The sequence below is a fragment of the Physella acuta genome, unplaced genomic scaffold, assembly GCF_028476545.2.
Source record: "Physella acuta isolate Inbredline_101_S28 unplaced genomic scaffold, ASM2847654v3 ptg001584l, whole genome shotgun sequence".
Lineage (NCBI taxonomy): Eukaryota > Metazoa > Mollusca > Gastropoda > Physidae > Physella > Physella acuta.
The window spans coordinates 37,777-54,455 of record NW_026733098.1 but is presented as its reverse complement, the minus strand read 5'-3'; the positions used below and the strand labels follow the sequence as shown (position 1 = coordinate 54,455).

Sequence of the window (16,679 nt, the reverse complement as noted above, 5' to 3'; positions counted from 1 at the left end):
TACCGAATCTAGATCTAGTCACTAGCTAGTTCGTTTAATTTAAACTTAAACTACATCTGCCGACATCTGACGGTACTACTTACTCATGGAGCGATTCCGATGGCGATTCTAATAGCCAAAGATCAAGATCTAGACTAGATTCTAGATCTAGATCTAGATAAAGAGTGTTCAATATCTTTGAACTAAAACCATTTCTAAAAAAGTAAACACATCTCGTTTTCTTGCTTACGAGTTGGTGTGATGTATTTACATTGTGTTGTATTTGTCGCGCGCTTATCCAGCAGTAAAAAATTCTTTGCTTATCTCAATTTCGAATTTTAGTAGCCTATATTAAAATATTATAATTAATAACATCAATTTTTAAAATCTGTTTATAAGTTTGACATTATTTTCAAAATTTTAAAACAAATTTGCAAACATCATAATGGTATAGATCTAGATCTAGTAATTGGGTAAACAAAATATACATTGAGATCGTGCGCATATTATAGGCCACTCAGAGGTAGGATGGGTGTTATAGAAGTGGTCCATTAATTATTAAATTAATGAATCCCCCCCACAATCCCCCCCACTTCACTGAAAAATGTGTTGTATACTGTTAATTGAGCAGAATCTATATTATTATTATGTAGTCTAATCAGTCTATTTGAATTTAGAATTGGCAGACTAACTTAATAGCCCACAACACAAGCTACTCTGACATCTTGGTGATATGAATAAGTACACAAAGCCTAATCTGCTATTATCAAATTTTGTGTCACGTTAATACATCAGTCTCCCCTCCCCTTCCCATAGTCAAATTTTACAAGAAAGACCTCTGTGCGACACCCCCCCCCCCCCCAAACCAATAAACATGTCAGTCAGTGGAGCCCATGCCAAGGCTTTCATCAGATCCTCTCCCCCCCCCCCCCTTGTCAAAAATATGATGAATTACAAGATCATCTACATAACCCTATATGGCATAGCGTTGCAGTTTTGCAACAATACTTTAGGAGTAATCAAGTACTGTATTATTTAATATTTTGTTTCGTTTTCAACTTATTTTACTCCGGATAGCACTTTTTATTACATTTTATACCGGAACTCTTTTGAAAAGAAGATTTTTCTTTTTCAAATCGGACATTTTTAGAGGCGATCTACACTTTTCTGCTTTTTGCTAAATGGTAAGTATAAAATTACGTTAAAACCTGGTTAAAACTATAATAAACTAGCTGAAAAAAATATATTTACAATAATAACTATGCATTAGTACTAATTTAGTTGATTCACAATAAAAATTTTAATATTTCATTAGTAAGAGCCTAGGTTTTGAATTGTTGTAGAAATGCAACTACATGCAACGGAATAAATAAAAATGGCTCTGCTCTGAACTAGACTTTAGTTTACTTGGTAATTATTTCTATACACAAAATAGTTTATTTTATGATGTGAAATACATTTAGTGTTGTGGCATATTATTTAAAGCTTCTAGATCTAGTTTTTGCCTATAATAATCATAATAAATTATAGCCTAACAATAGTTTTATTAGTTTTATTTATATATTTATCGTTAAGACTAGAGCTAGACTAATGAATAACCTTTTGTTTTTATTTTAGGCTTTCACATATTCATAACCATGGATCCAAGAGTCTAATTTGAAAGTCTTCTACCAGTTTATTCTGAGCTACTCCTTTTGGCTCAAAAGATAGTGAGTTGTCCAATGATGAAATAGAGAACGTAAACAGTACCCGGGTCCTATCGGATGTTGGTGATGAAGATTTATCTGACATAGTTGAAGGTAACATATTATTATTGCATACTTTAAAGGTTTGATTGTAGATTAGTAAAGCATTTATTGTTTTGTATACAATTATTGCATAATTTATAACCAATGTTCTCAAAATTTATTTCTACAGAGTATGCCCATTTGCGAAAAATGATGAAACTCCTCAGGACCTTCTCAATTGTCTACACCAAGGTATTCATTAGCAACAACAGAATGATCAGTCCCAGTATACAGCAAATGTTCCACCATTTCCTGATCCTAGGAGAGAAGCCAAACATCAGAGGCGGCCATTGGATTATTTCAACGACATCTTTACAGATAATCTGTGTTCGGACAGTTGTGTATCAATCCAACCTGTACTGTCTTCTAACATGACATCAACAGTCCTTTAGCACTGGATAAAGATTATTCCTGGAAATTAGATTTTACATAAACATTGTAAAAAATTCCTAAATGCTGAGTGTATTGGAGCCTTGCCACCAAGTTTGTTACGGTCACATACGTCATGACCATCAACAGATTCAAGCGGAATAAGAATAATCTGCACCTGTCAAACAATGTCCTCCACAGGACAAACAATCCATTAGCACTGGATAAGATTGAGCTAAAACATTTCCTAGGAATTGTGTGTATTACATAAACATTGTAAAAACTCATATATGCTGAGTGTATTGGAGACTTGCGACCAAATGTGTTACAGTCAATACATCATGACCATCAACAGATTCAAGCGGATAAAGAATAATATACACCTGTGAAACTATGTCCTCAGCAGGACATAAACAATCCACTAGTACTGGATAAAGATGAACAAAAACATCTCCTGGAAATTGTGTTTTACATAAACATTGTAAAAAAAATTCTAGATACCAAAGATCTTGGTGCCTTGTCACCTAATGTGTTACTGTCACAGACATAACCATCAATAGATTCGAGTGGATTAAGAATAAGCTACACCTGTCAAACAATGTTCAAAGGGCTGAAGTTGACCAATGTCAGAATTCTGTGCTTATCAAACCCCATGCCATCTGAGATTCTAAGTATTCATGAGCAAATCGACCCATTCACATATCGTAGGCAAAAGCAGTCCAACCTACAACCATAGAAAGCCATATAGATGGGCTACAAAGTTTTTGTTGTGTCCAACAACTTGTATAATCCAAGATTTTGAAGTGCATACAGCTAAAGCTACAAAGGGACAAGATGACAAAGTGCTGTTGCTAATATTGAGCAGACATTATTACAGAGTGTTCCCCAATATGTTGGGCTCAAGATTTACATAGACAATATCAGTTAGTTCATCATTTAGTTGCAGGTTGTCCTGCACCAAGAATGCACAGAAGTTTTTATTTGTTGTATAGCAAACAAAAAAAATGCTAATAAATTTTTTTACTAAATAAACCTTCATGTAATTTTTCAGTTGTTTTTTTCTCTTTCAGTGTACATGTTTTTACTTTTGTTTTCATCATAAATAAGCTTACATGTTACTATTGTTACTCTCAAATGATTTGTACAAGTTATTTACATTTCTATCAACAATTCTATATAAATATTTTTTTTGCTTATTATGGATAAAAAGTTTGACCGTTGCGCATAGTTGCAGAATTGCAACCACCAAAATTGTTGTGATATTTATCATCTATTCAAAAAAAAAATTCCCTACATCTCAAGTTAGTCCATTTGCTGTAGAAATATGAAGTCAAAAAATTTTTACCAAGTAAACCAATAATTCATGCAATAAAGTGATAATATTGGTTGCAGAGTTTACCCATATAATATTTACACACACCATACATATACCAAGCTCTTGTTTTAGCCCTGTCACAGAACAATTGCTGCAAGCATCCAATGAGTTCAAAACTCTTTCCCCACCAACATAATTCAAACAAAAAAATGAGTTTTCATTATTCTTTATTTTTACAAAATAAATGTCAAATTTCTATAGTAGTAGACCTAGGTAATGATAATTGTTAGGATTTAGATTACATTTAAGTTCAAATTTTAACAATTCCAAAGATAGATTTCCACTATGTTAAGAAAAAAACTGGACAAACACATCTAGATCTAGATGCTGTTTGTGCTATCAAAAATTAAACATAACCTCAATACCAATATTTCAAAATATATTTGTACAATAGTGAAAATATTTGAAACTAGTTGATATTTTAAGCTCTCATTGCAATCATTTGAGGAATGAAAATGACAAGGTCACAGCAGAGAAGGCCATTGGCTCAACACTTAAAAAGTGGACAAAATAATAAAAACAAAAACATAACCAATTCTGGTTAAATCATTTGAGTTTTTGTAGGGCTTTTCCCCTCAGCTCTAATTTCAACCGTAAGTTACTTTAATGACACAAACTGCTACTTCAAATTTTGTTGAAGTTAAAATAATATTCTTCTTGACTACGAAAAAGGCGCAAGGACTAATCCAGCCGTGTTTTCATTTTTAACATGGGATACACATATGCAAAAACCTTCAAACACAGGAACTGCCAGAAAGGTCATAAAAAAAAATTAAACTGCAAATGGCCTCAAGGAAATCTGAGGTATATGTCATCTATAAAAGTAAGAAAAGTTCCCTTTTCAAACCTGACGGTCTATAGGGTAAGTGAAATAGAGTTCACTTGTTTCTGTGACCTCGGCATATGAAGAGATAGTGTGGTCAGCACTAGGCCTAGCCGCCTATAAAAGTGCATATTTAGATAGATCTAGACCTAGCTACATTCTTTTAAGTATTAATAATAATCATTAAAAAAGTTTTTAAAAACCCACGTTTTCTGATTGAACTAAAAAGTAGAAAATAAATGCTATAGGCCCTACATCACAATAATGCAAGCGATCACTCTACTATAAGCGATCAAAAACGTGGGGCGCCGAAGTAAAAGTTATATTACTATTGATTAGATAATACTATTGACTTTTATTAGGGAGCTTGTAGAGAGTCAACAGTATTAGAAACTGTAAGAAAATCACGGCGCCCCACGTTTTTGCTCGCTTATAGTAGAGTGATCGCTTGCATTATTGTGATGTAGGGCCTATAGCATTTATTTTCTACTTTTTAGTTCAATCAGAAAACGTGGGTTTTTAAAAACTTTTTTAATGATTATTATTTTCTACTTTTTAGTCTTTGTCTGTTTGTTTGCATTAAAATCTTGCTATCGATTTTATCTTTTCACTTTTTTTGGGTAAACGAAGACAACTCGTAAAAAGACAACTCGTAAAAAGACAACTCGTAAAAAGACAACTCGTAAAAAACACGTTGTTTGAATACGTTACTGACTAGAACACATAGATTTGAACCCGTGTCGAGTGGGATAGCAATCGTGTGCCCAACCACTCGACCATATCGTCTCCCCCAAACTGGCCTACCTCCTGTAAGTTTAAACTCGGTTCAAGCTAAATTCTCTGCCCCTAAGCCTGTGGCGACATGTGATCGTTCGCTTCACTGCGCGCGAGGTACGCGTCGCTGGTTTTTTTTTGTAATGGCTAGCAGAGGAGAATTATATATATAGATTATATAGCGGTCTAAAATGCTCAATAAAATGTTTCCATTGATCAATTTAGTAATAATAACAATTGAATATTCAATGGTCATCCAAAAGAAAGCTTCCCTGAAAATTTCAGCGCGCTAGCTAACTGGGAAGTGCCAGAAATTTCGATCGCAAGATTGGATTGGAAAGACAAACAAATAAATAAATAAACACACAGAGAAAGCAAGTTAAAGAAAACGTGGTAAAAATTAGACTTCTCTACATGTTAGGAATAAAATGGAATTTAAACTTTGCTATTGTTATTTAACTTTAAAAATAAAATCAAAAAGATTTAATAAAAGTGAATAATAATTTAATCAATATTAAAATCAATAAAAAGAATAACAAGTGTTAATTATGCTCAATCATCTAAACAAATTTTCTAAATATTAATCCTTATAGAATAAATACAGTTCAACATTGATAATCAGGGAATTGTAACATGTTAAAAACTTAATTAAGCCTAAAGAAAATATTGGATAGATATTTTAAATATAATTTAAAATGTATCAAAATGGCATTAAAATTAAGCACATCTGATCTACTTTAAAGTAATTTAATAAGTCTTGATATTTCAAAATATATATTAGAATTTAAATACTTAATTTAAAATATTACACCCATAAGAAAACTATTTTAGAAAATAAATTTTCATTTACATGTGAAAATGTATTTATATTCTCAATACATGTTTTCCAGGCTTAAACGTTGTCTTCAAGTTCATTTTTATCTTTTTGAAATAAGAGTTCTAGTTCTGCTTATACTGGTACATTCAATTTTTGTTATACTATTTTGAGTTATAACAAGTGTAAGAGTGCAAAATTGCAGCCTAAAAATCTCAAATCATAACAGGAGTCTGGGATTTTTATTGGTCTTTAAGGTGGAGATCCTTGGCCACCATTGTGGCTGTTGTATTGTGCATCTCTGCCCTGTGCGCCTTGAAGTTCTCAATGGCTTTTGGTCTGGCAAACTCCCAGGCATACAAGTCACTGAAATAGACGCAAAAACAATTTGGTTAAATAATTTACATGTTTGGGGTTAACCATTCATTGTCCAGGTATAGAAAGTTTTTATTTTGTTTTGATATTGCTAAATTAGTTACATGACTTAAAAAATCTAACTTTAAAACATTGTTGAAAATTAAAAGCAAGTGATTGAACAACCAGAAAAATGTAAATAAAACTTCTTGTTTTCAGCTTTGACCAGCGTCTTCAGTATCTTGTTACCAGCAACATTTCTCGCATTCTACAAATTTTGATTTGCATTTTGAAGAAAGTAATTCAATTGCACATTACAGATAAAAATGCCCACCTATACAATGGTCTAACAAACTTCATCCTGCCTTGCTCGTTAAGGAACTTCAGAACATGAGGAATACAATCTTCCCACCTGGCTTTAATACACAGTGTAAGCCACCTGATTTAAACAACAACATTTGATAAATCAATTAAAAAATTAATGAAAATTATAACTCAAATATTTTTTAAGCCGCATTTAAATACTAATTAATGAAATGTATTTCTCTTTTAGGTCACAGCAATTGAAAATTTTTAAAATAAATGTTTATTGAATATTTTTAAAAGTTTGATAGTATTTAATAAACAGAACATACTTTAGTCTCACTTCAGAGTTTCGCACTTGGTTAAAGTTGTAAACTTTCTGTAAATGTTGCACTTTGTTTAAAGAAACTGCAGGCTGAGAGAAAAAAATGAAAGCCTTATAACAAAAAAAAAATTAATGTATTAAAGTACAGCTACTGTTCTACAATTATTAAGCAAAGTAAAAATGTAAAGCGTTAAAAATGTGTAGCAGTTAACACAAGTTGCAAAAGTAATTATATTTTTAAAAATGTCAAGATTTGAAGCAATGTACCACTGCTAGTAAAAGCTGTGAGAGGAATGCTTCTATAAGTATGGAAGGCAGGTTGTTGATGTCTGAAGGTGAAAAAACATCCAGGTTGTCTTCAGGTTGTGCAAGCCATTTGTTACACAACTCCGTGCTGGGGTTGGCAAGGCTTGTGTCATAGCTGAAGATAAAAAAAATTATTTTTTACATTTTAAAGTCGTAACGAATTTCTAATCATAAATTGTAATTTTATACATCGATATAAAATTCTAGATATTTGTCTACAAGTGTGAAAGTTTTTAAACTAAAGGGAAACATTTTTCAACAATTTGAAAAAAAATTATAAATTTGTTGTGAAATAGAAAAAAAATTGTGGTCTAATTCTGTCATTTTATAAATGCTACTTTTTAGTTTTTACTCGTTATCTAATGCTATGCTTAAAACAAGAAGAATAAAAGTTACTGAGGTTCATATGGTGGGAGGCCTACACCATAAAGCCAAGCCTCCCAGTCAACACTGTTTAGTTTCTCTTGATCTTCCTAAGGAATAAGTGGCAAAATATATAAATACCATTATAGATTCTTGTAATTGAATTTGAAATAAATTTGTTGGATAATCACTAGATAATTTATCTTTTCAAGATAAATTAACCTTTAAACATCAGTTTCAATATTACGTAACGATACAAAAACCTGATAACAAAAATTCAACATCTTTTGAGTTTGGAGACAATAGTTGATTTTTTAAAATAGAACTTTATAGTTTCTTACCTTGGAGGAGAAATATTGATACAAGAAGTCTTTCCACTGTTGTGTTCCAATTGATTGGTTCTTGAAGTGATCCACATAAGCTCGGAGAAACTTCTCAAAGGCATCTGATATAGAATAAAAATATCCTTATTCAACTGAACTACATAACCAGTTGACACGTAACGCTTAATTGTGTTGGAGGCGTGGTCGAGTCGGCAAAAAGCTCATGGTTGATAAATTCGACAAAGTCTCGAGTTCAAACCCACTAGCAGATAAATCTCGATCCCCTTCAACACTAAAAATTAAGAACGAAGAAGAAGAACTGAACTACAAACTTAATTTACATGGTTGTCTGTATATGATGTCACACATGATTTAATAACAAATTGGAAACCTAATTTTTAAATAAATAATAATAGAGCAGCTATCCTAACCACGGAAGATCCACTTTATGATATCCTGATCTTGAATTCGTGGTATCCAGTAATTTAACTATTAATTATTTGAATGGATTAAAAAAGAAGAAAAATTCAGTTTCCAGTACCTGGCCCACCAAGCAGTGTTTCTAGATAATAAAGAAGAGCAAAGCCTTTCTCATATGGTATACTAGAGAAAGCATCATCAGGATCAACCCCACTGAGGTCAGGCACCAGTTTTGTAAAGCGCTCGTCGCCAGCTGACGTCAATTTTGCTACCTAATAATTTGCCACATAATCAAATTTTTAAAAAAAAGGTGAAATTTAAAAGTTAAAAAAATTATTGTACAAAATGTTAAAAAAGAATGTCAAAAATATTATCGAAGTTAACCAAGTTACACAAGATTGTTTTCTTTACATGAGTTTAACATGATTCAATTTTATAGAAATAATTGTGCCTTTATATTAATGTTGTGAATGCTTTCACTTTTACAATTTCCTTTAATTCTAACAAATGTGTATCTTATAAAATCAATAAATTAATACACAAACACGTTAAAGAGACTAAGTTTAGTCCAGCAATTAAACAAATAAATGTTTTTAAACAACTATTGCGTACAGTTTTTTGTAAAGTGTGCCAGCCTTCTTGAGCATGCAACTGTCTGAAGAGTTCTCCATGCATCCTGCCCAGAATTTTCCTCTCCAAGAACATGGTATGACCTTCATTCAACCTAACAACAAATTTAATAACACCAAAAAATAATGAACAATTACTTTTATTGCAAAATCTTTTTTTCAAAATTACCAAAAGATTTGTTGATAATAAGGTCCCCAAAATTATTTCCCCCTTGGATAAAAACATCCACAAAATCTTTAAAACTGACCAAAAGTCTTCAAATGTTCTGTTGGTAACCAGGTTCCCAGTCCAACTGTGAGAGATCTCATGAGCAATCACGTCAGCTTGACTTCTATCTCCAGCCTAAGATAACATTTGGAGGGTGTGAAATGTTTTACAAGTGGATAAAGAAAGCAATTTTAAAATTTGTCAGTCTGTCTAAGTGTGTCACAGAGCAATGAACTTATCTCTAAAGTACTTTTATAACAAGTAAAGTTTCAAATTTCACTGTAACACCAAAGTTTGATTATGATACATCAACATGGCCGGGCATAATGCTGACCATATGATACTTTTTCAGGCTGTGGGCAGAAAAAACAAGTAAACTCTACTTCATCTGCCCCATGGACTTCCAAGTTTGGAAAGGTTACTTTACTTTTTGTTTAACTCATCAAAGTTAGGTAGTCTTAGTCACCAGTTTGGTGCTGTAATATAAGACCACAACATCACATAATTTAGTAACTCTCCAAGAGTAATTAATTTAATTTAAAATACAAATTTTTCTAATCAGTGTTATTGTTCTGTAGTACAACATAGTTCTTAAAAATATGTAGCCTAAAGTTCAGTAGCTAAAAAAATATTTTTTAAAATATCAATGTAAGGGAGATAATCACCAGAAGTGTTGGAGTTACAAATGTGAGGCATGGGTTTTCCATCCCACCATAGGGGAAACTAGGGGGGAGAATCAGCATGTCATATATCCCCCACAGGTAGGGCCCAACCAGCTGTTCTGCTGTGTGTAGCATGGTTTCAGTCTGAAATACAAATAATGTCAGCATTTGTAATTGTAAACAAAAAACAGAAAAAATATTTAATATAAAAAAAAAGAAAGTTATAAGTAAGCATATAAAGAATGTTACCCCAGGTCAAGTGTCAGTAAAAGCTATTTTAAAAACAAACTTAAAAAAAAAACTATTCATATCTATAAATTTGGTTACTGCCCTATCTGGGAATTTCTTAATCATTTCTTTGCCTACTTGAAATTTCTACTAGGACAAATTCTAAAACATTACTTATTTAAGATATCCACCTATTTATCCCAAATGTCCATACCACATACTATGGTAAGCCAAACAAGGGAAACACTCCAAAATATGTGTAAAGCAGGGCCAAACTAGCTTACTAGCAAAACACCTGACCAATTAACACTAGCTACACCTTCTAACCATTACCTCACCTAATACTAGCTAAACACGAACTGTATCTTTTAACCCTTACCCCACCAATTAACACGAGCTACATCTTTTACAGCTTACTTCACCAATTAACACTAGCTACAACTTTTAACCCTTACCTCACCAATTAACACTAGTTACATCTTTTAACCCTTACCTCACCAATTAACACTAGCTACAACTTTTAACCCTTACCTCACCAAACTCTTTAGCAGCATCATCCACCACTTCTCTCTCTGACCACACCTTAGATCTTGGCCCAACTTCCCTGAAATATTAAAAAATCTTGAGAATAGAATACAGTAGCAAGTTATTTTAACTCATCAAGGCCCAACTTCCCTGAAATATTAGAAAATCTTGAGAATAGAATACAGTAGCAAGTTATTTTAACTCATCAAGGCCCAACTTCCCTGAACTATTAAATCTTGAGAATAGAATACAGTACAAGTTACTTTAACTCATCAAGGCCCAACTTCATCAAGGAATAAAATTCGCTGCCATTACTTTCCCTAACATCAGAACTCAGTGGACACAAGGTTGTCCTAGGATCATGAGCCCAGGATTCTAACCCATGACTTAGGGCTAGCAGCTCTTGCTGTCTATCACCCAACCACACCGTCCTTATCTCAACATATCAGACAACATTCTGAACAAACATGACTGACCTGCTCTCAAGATCTGCTGCCACAATGGCTAGGAGGTAACTTGGAATGGGAACATTGAGAGAAAACCTGGTGACACAGTCCGAGGTCCCCTCTACAGGCTCAACCCCCAGCCTCTGGGCACTCATCAGTACAGTGAACTCTTTGGGGGCCCTCACCTGGCGAGACATGATCTTATGAAAACAGGGGCAGCGGTTTCACGCAACAGTTTTAGAACTTATGAAAACAGGGGCAGTGTTTTCACGCAAGTTTTATAACTTACGTAACAAGGGGCAGGGTTTTCAAGCAACAGTTTTATAATAGAATCTCGAGTTTAACTGTTTTTCAATTATTAATCAATCTTAATGAATCAATCCATTTAATTTCAGTGTCAGTTTATCCAAAATCTAACACACAAAACTTACTGTTTAATTAATGTTTTTAAACGAGAAAATTGATGACATTTTTCCAAATAGATAAGCATGTATATAAAGGGAAATAACTTTTTTAACAGTGCAGTGCAAGACTTTACTCATATTAGCTAACAGAATTCCATCTTACAAAAATAATGGAACAGTATGAATTACAAATCTTTCAGTTACAGGATTCTTGCTGATTGTTCAACTATCTATAGCTTGCTTCCTATCTAATGTTTGGCCTATTCAAATAATTTACATTCTGCTAAATGCTCTCCTTACTGTTTAATGGCTAACCTATTTTATAGCCTACCTTAGCCGTGTATGAAAACTTAACCAGTGGAGTATCTTGACAAGGGTACAAACTCCTGGCATGTATGGCCTGTATACATATGAAATAAAATAGGTTGGCCACACAGAATTATTTAATGTGCATTTAAAATTTGTAATAAAATGTTAAAAAATACTTTAAATTACAGATTTCATATTTTTTAAAATTAGGTTTTAAGCAGTTTTCTACCAATGTACATTGTATATTATGGTAGAATTTAAAAAAAACAAAAACAAAAACCAAGAATGAATAAAAATGCACCTATAAATTTCAGATGATCAACGGTTTAATTTATTTTGTAATTTAAACAAAATTTGGCAGCAATGAATTTTCTTTTAGGCTGCTTTAGTATTGAATTCAAATACGAACTTTACCTGTTTTAATTTTCATGTATGTAGGTTTAATTTTCATAACATTGACTATATAAGTTGCATGTTTGTTTTTAGTTTAATTTTTTGTGACACTACTATATAAAAGGAGATGTGTGGTTGCATCCCTATGCTCCACAAGGGACCCACAGGAATAATAAAGATGACTATATAGGTATAAATGTGTTAAGTTTATATTTACCTGACATTGACTGAAGAGGTATGGATGCCTTTTACCTGCAGTCTGTTCTGGGCGCAACCATTGCAAAGCAGTAGACTCAGATGAAGTAGCATATTTTATGCTGACTGTAAAACTGATCATTAATTCAAAATTACACATTCGCAGGGCTGCACTTTTTATAGTAGCAAAGTTAAAAAAAATAAAACTCAACATAAAAAATAAAGACATTTAATACAGATTCATAACTGACAATCGGAGGAAGAGAGTATTAAAATAAAGAGTAAAAATAGTACACCAGACAGCAAACACTAAAACTAATACACAAATATTAGTTTTAAAAATAGGTTAATTCTTATTTGTTCTTTTCAATACCTTTTTCCTGAGATTTGGCCAAGCTTTATGGCAAGCTTAGAACCATAGGTGAAGTTAAGAGGGTTAGAAATTTGAAATTCACACTCAGCTCCTGTGTCTTGAAGAGTTACTTGTTCAATGGTAAGGTCCCTTATGTCCAGGCACTATAAATGGGGTGGGGAGGGGTGGTGGAAAGAAGTATATAAAAGTTATAATAGAACACAGAACACATTTTGAGTTTCATTTCATCCTAGCACCAAAACTATAACTACACAGCTAATGTGTACATGTCCATCTGATCACAAACTTGTGGTTACAATGAATACAGATGATTTTTAATACCACCCCCCCACCCCCTTCTCCACAGCAAAATGTCTGAGAACATTGGTTATGATTGTTGACAGAAGATTTATTATGGTAGTTTTTTTTTTCCATCTTCTGATATCTTACAGTTAAGATTAGGGCCATGGTTGTTATTTAATGGGGGAGTGTGCAAGTCAGCTTATCTTAGAGTAAATAATGAAAGTGTAGGTGGTAAATGTAAGCTGTAATATGAAAACTAAATCAATCATAGCATAATAAGACCAAGATTGAAGATCCCATTAGATACATAAGTTACTTTGTAGTAGTTTTCATGCAAGTATGAAGTGTGGAAACATGTTTTTGAAATAATTAAGGAAAATATTTACAAGAAAAGGCAGGTCTACTTCTAGTATGTAAGCCTACAACTACAGTCTCAGTCATAAATATAAATAGGTTGACTCTTGCTATAAATTCCTAATTAGCCCTGAGCATCTAACCATAACAGATAACAGCTAGACTTGTACTGTCTATGTCTATGGACTGAAGAAGAAATAACATAAAATGGCCTATCAACACTATCATTGTAGGCTAATTATGTAGGTAGGGCTGGGTGTTGGGAAATTGCGAGGCACGAAAAGCGAAATGGTGAGGCAGTAAACTGCGAGAAGATAATGCAAGACATACCTGCGGAATCACGGGTAAATAGCTAGACACATTTCGCGGAAAAAAAGTTTTGTTTCTTGCTTATTTATTTTAATTATTTTTTTTGTTTTTAACTAAACAAGCATAAGCTTATAACCATACCCTTTAACACGGGTGTTGTATGTTGTTATTTTTTAATCCAGTTTTCATTATTTTATATATATAGATAGAAAGATAGATACTAAAATAGATAGATATAGATCTATCTATTAAAAAATCCTAACATCGTTGCTGTGCTACTGTCATCGCCCGCTCTCATTTTCTCGTTAGAGAGAGGAAAATCCCGCCTCAGTCGACATTATTTTTAAACATCTAACGTGAGCGGGGTATAATCTTGTCAGCAGGAGAGATATTTTGCTACTTGTATTCATGGATTGTTGTACTTGCAGAAAGCGTAAAAGTATAGATAAACAATTTTAAAAAGTGTAATTTATTTTTATTAAGTAATTTTAATTATAAACAAAATCTTCTGAAACAGTCCTAGCACTACTCAAACACACCTCGTGACACCATTTTTCACACATAGTACATCCAACCCAGTTCATAAGACTCCCATTTATAAATTTTTCTTTGGCTACTTAATTCTTCCAATCCACATTCACAACATGTCTCATTCTCATCACAGTTGACCTCACTGTTCATCCCCACACACAACACCGGTACCCATGTTCTCATCATCATCATCTGTTTTCTGTTTTTTATAATTTGTATTTTTTACCATTTCTGTTATTTTGGCAATGTCTTGCTCATTATGATTACCTTGTGCTGGTATTTATATGGTGAAAAAAAATGCTAGAAAAAAATTGTAGGTGGCGGCTTTAATACAAAATTTCCATGCAACAATACAAAATATGTCTGCGGCTGCAGCGGATTCTTCAAAGACGATAAATCAGATGGCCTCAGTGTTCCACACAAAAGAAAGAAGTTAATCTATCGTCTGTGGTATTTCGGGTGGTTTCGAACAAGGTGGTATTCTAAGTCGACACAAAAGATGGGGGAAGTTGACAAATCATAAGTATGTCTAGCGACGGAAAAATCTGAAGTTTCAACAATGTAAACGAAACTTCTTTGAAGTCTGCTTCAAATACCACTGTAAATAGGGTGCAGTAAATTTTTCGCAGATATCTTTGCATTTTAACAACACCCAGCATAAGTATCGGGTGGTGGTAATATGCGAGACAAAAATGTCAGACTGCACCCTTCTCGCAGTTTACCAACTTGCCATTTCGCTTTTTGCGCCTCGCAATTTCCCAACACCCAGTAGGGCTAATGCTTTTGAGTTTTAATTATTTCAATTTAATGATGTAGGCTAGATCTGAAATAATAAAGATTATTGTAAGTGAAATGAATGGATCATAGACATTGATAGTAAGCTAGATCTAGATTCTAGATCTAAATTAATTTAGTAAATTTAGAATGGGCCTAGTGTTTTTAGTTTCTAAATTTAAGCCAAGGCAATAAAATCTAAGAGCATAATTTAATAATTTAGTCTCGAGGCAACGATTTCATACTTTGAGTACTCCAACGGAGTAGTTTTTAGGATTTTAGTATTTTTAGGCATTGTTTTAAATTTCCATTTTCCTAAATAATAATATTATAATAAATTATTATTATATTATTTTTAAAAGCCTCTTGCACACTTTAGACTTTAAACTTTAAGACTAGATTTAAATGAAAATAGTTCTACAAGGGTAAAACTCCATTTTAGCGTATTTTATTACCCGCTTCACGTTCACCTCCAGTTGAGCGTATTTTATTATAAACACAACCGAAACACACAAAAACGTCAGGAAAACACTAGATCTACTTATTTTTTTTAATGAATGTGATTTTTAATTAGAAAAGGTAAAAAAAAACATAAAAAGCATTAGAAAAGTTCCAATTAAATATCGAATCTCGTGTAATCGTCAGCGGGAGAAAAATCCATACAGAGTCGCGGGTTCACTGTGAGTTCACATTGACATTGAATTATCAGCATACGTCATAGTTCGGGCAATTGCTATTTGAAATTGTGTTGGCCTCAGTTTTGGGGTCATTGTAAGTTCATTAATGTTTATTTATAGTATCATGCCTGGGAGATACTTGTAACAATACAAACTTAACCGCCTTGCAATTGTGAGTTACGTTTACGTACTTCACCCATTGCCATGAAAATTCTGACACACGAACATTGCACATTCAATATTCTAAATTTGGATTTTTCTCAAGTTTTAACGAAAATAAATGATCAAAATCTAAAACAAAGTCAGTCTCTTTGTTTTTTTATTCATTTTTATTAATTTGTTAAAACACAAAGACAAATACAATACAAATAAATGAATCATGTTTTCCTAATGTTTTGGTGTGTTTCGGTTGTTATAATAAACGCTCAACTGGAGGTAAACAAGCAGCGGAGAAATAAAATACGCTAAAATGGAGTTTTACCTTCTACTTCTACAATCTACATTCTACAAGATTAAGAATAATTTAATAATTTTGATTCTAATAAAATCAGTAATTATGACATTTATGAGTCCATAATAAATCTAAATGATCTCACCAGAAAATCCAGATCTTCAGTTTTTTTTTCGATTGTCAAATGGGCGAAACCGCCGATCTTGTGGCTGTCAAAATCTACCTTCACGTCCCAGTCAAGTTTCGTAACAGCACATTTATCAAATTCGGTGTATGAGGTCGGATCGGAAGGTCCTCGAAGAGCCATTATTAATAAAGCCAAACAAAATTAGATCTAATTTCGAAAGCTAAAATTTAGCACGAAATTCTGAACTTTTTAAACCGAGTAGAATTTAAATCTAGTAGAAATTAACTTAAGTATCTCGTGCAACCGGCACGTCTTGACTACTACGCAATGTTCGCTGACTGTTGTTTATCTTGACAATTCACAAATAGAACTAGAGTGGCCTCCCCTTTTCTTGATATTATGAGGACTTTTCTAACCGATAATTGATTTCCACGATTTCTAGAAAAGACATGAGATCACGCCTAGATCAACATACTGCATAATATTC

The 16,679-nt window shown here is 32.8% G+C and overlaps 1 protein-coding gene and 1 long non-coding RNA gene across 2 annotated transcripts; one reads left to right on the top strand and one right to left on the bottom strand.

The window, feature by feature from the left end:
• Positions 1–964: 964 nt before the first annotated feature.
• On the top strand, positions 965–3,503 carry LOC131929020 (uncharacterized). Its single transcript, XR_009383876.1, has 3 exons — positions 965–1,163; positions 1,597–1,778; positions 1,897–3,503. It is a non-coding gene; the product is annotated as an uncharacterized LOC131929020 (long non-coding RNA).
• A 2,005-nt stretch (positions 3,504–5,508) lies between these two features.
• On the bottom strand, positions 5,509–16,679 carry LOC131929026 (leukotriene A-4 hydrolase). The gene is made up of 16 exons (XM_059285216.1): positions 16,211–16,679; positions 12,688–12,830; positions 12,337–12,448; positions 11,749–11,817; positions 11,044–11,198; positions 10,574–10,646; positions 9,818–9,958; positions 9,193–9,287; positions 8,928–9,039; positions 8,437–8,587; positions 7,914–8,017; positions 7,606–7,682; positions 7,171–7,324; positions 6,911–6,993; positions 6,610–6,714; positions 5,509–6,287 (listed from the first exon to the last, which is right to left on the bottom strand). The coding sequence occupies exons 1-16, from the start codon at positions 16,370–16,372 to the stop codon at positions 6,164–6,166; spliced, it is 1,860 nt and encodes a 619-aa protein (XP_059141199.1). The 5' UTR covers positions 16,373–16,679; the 3' UTR covers positions 5,509–6,163.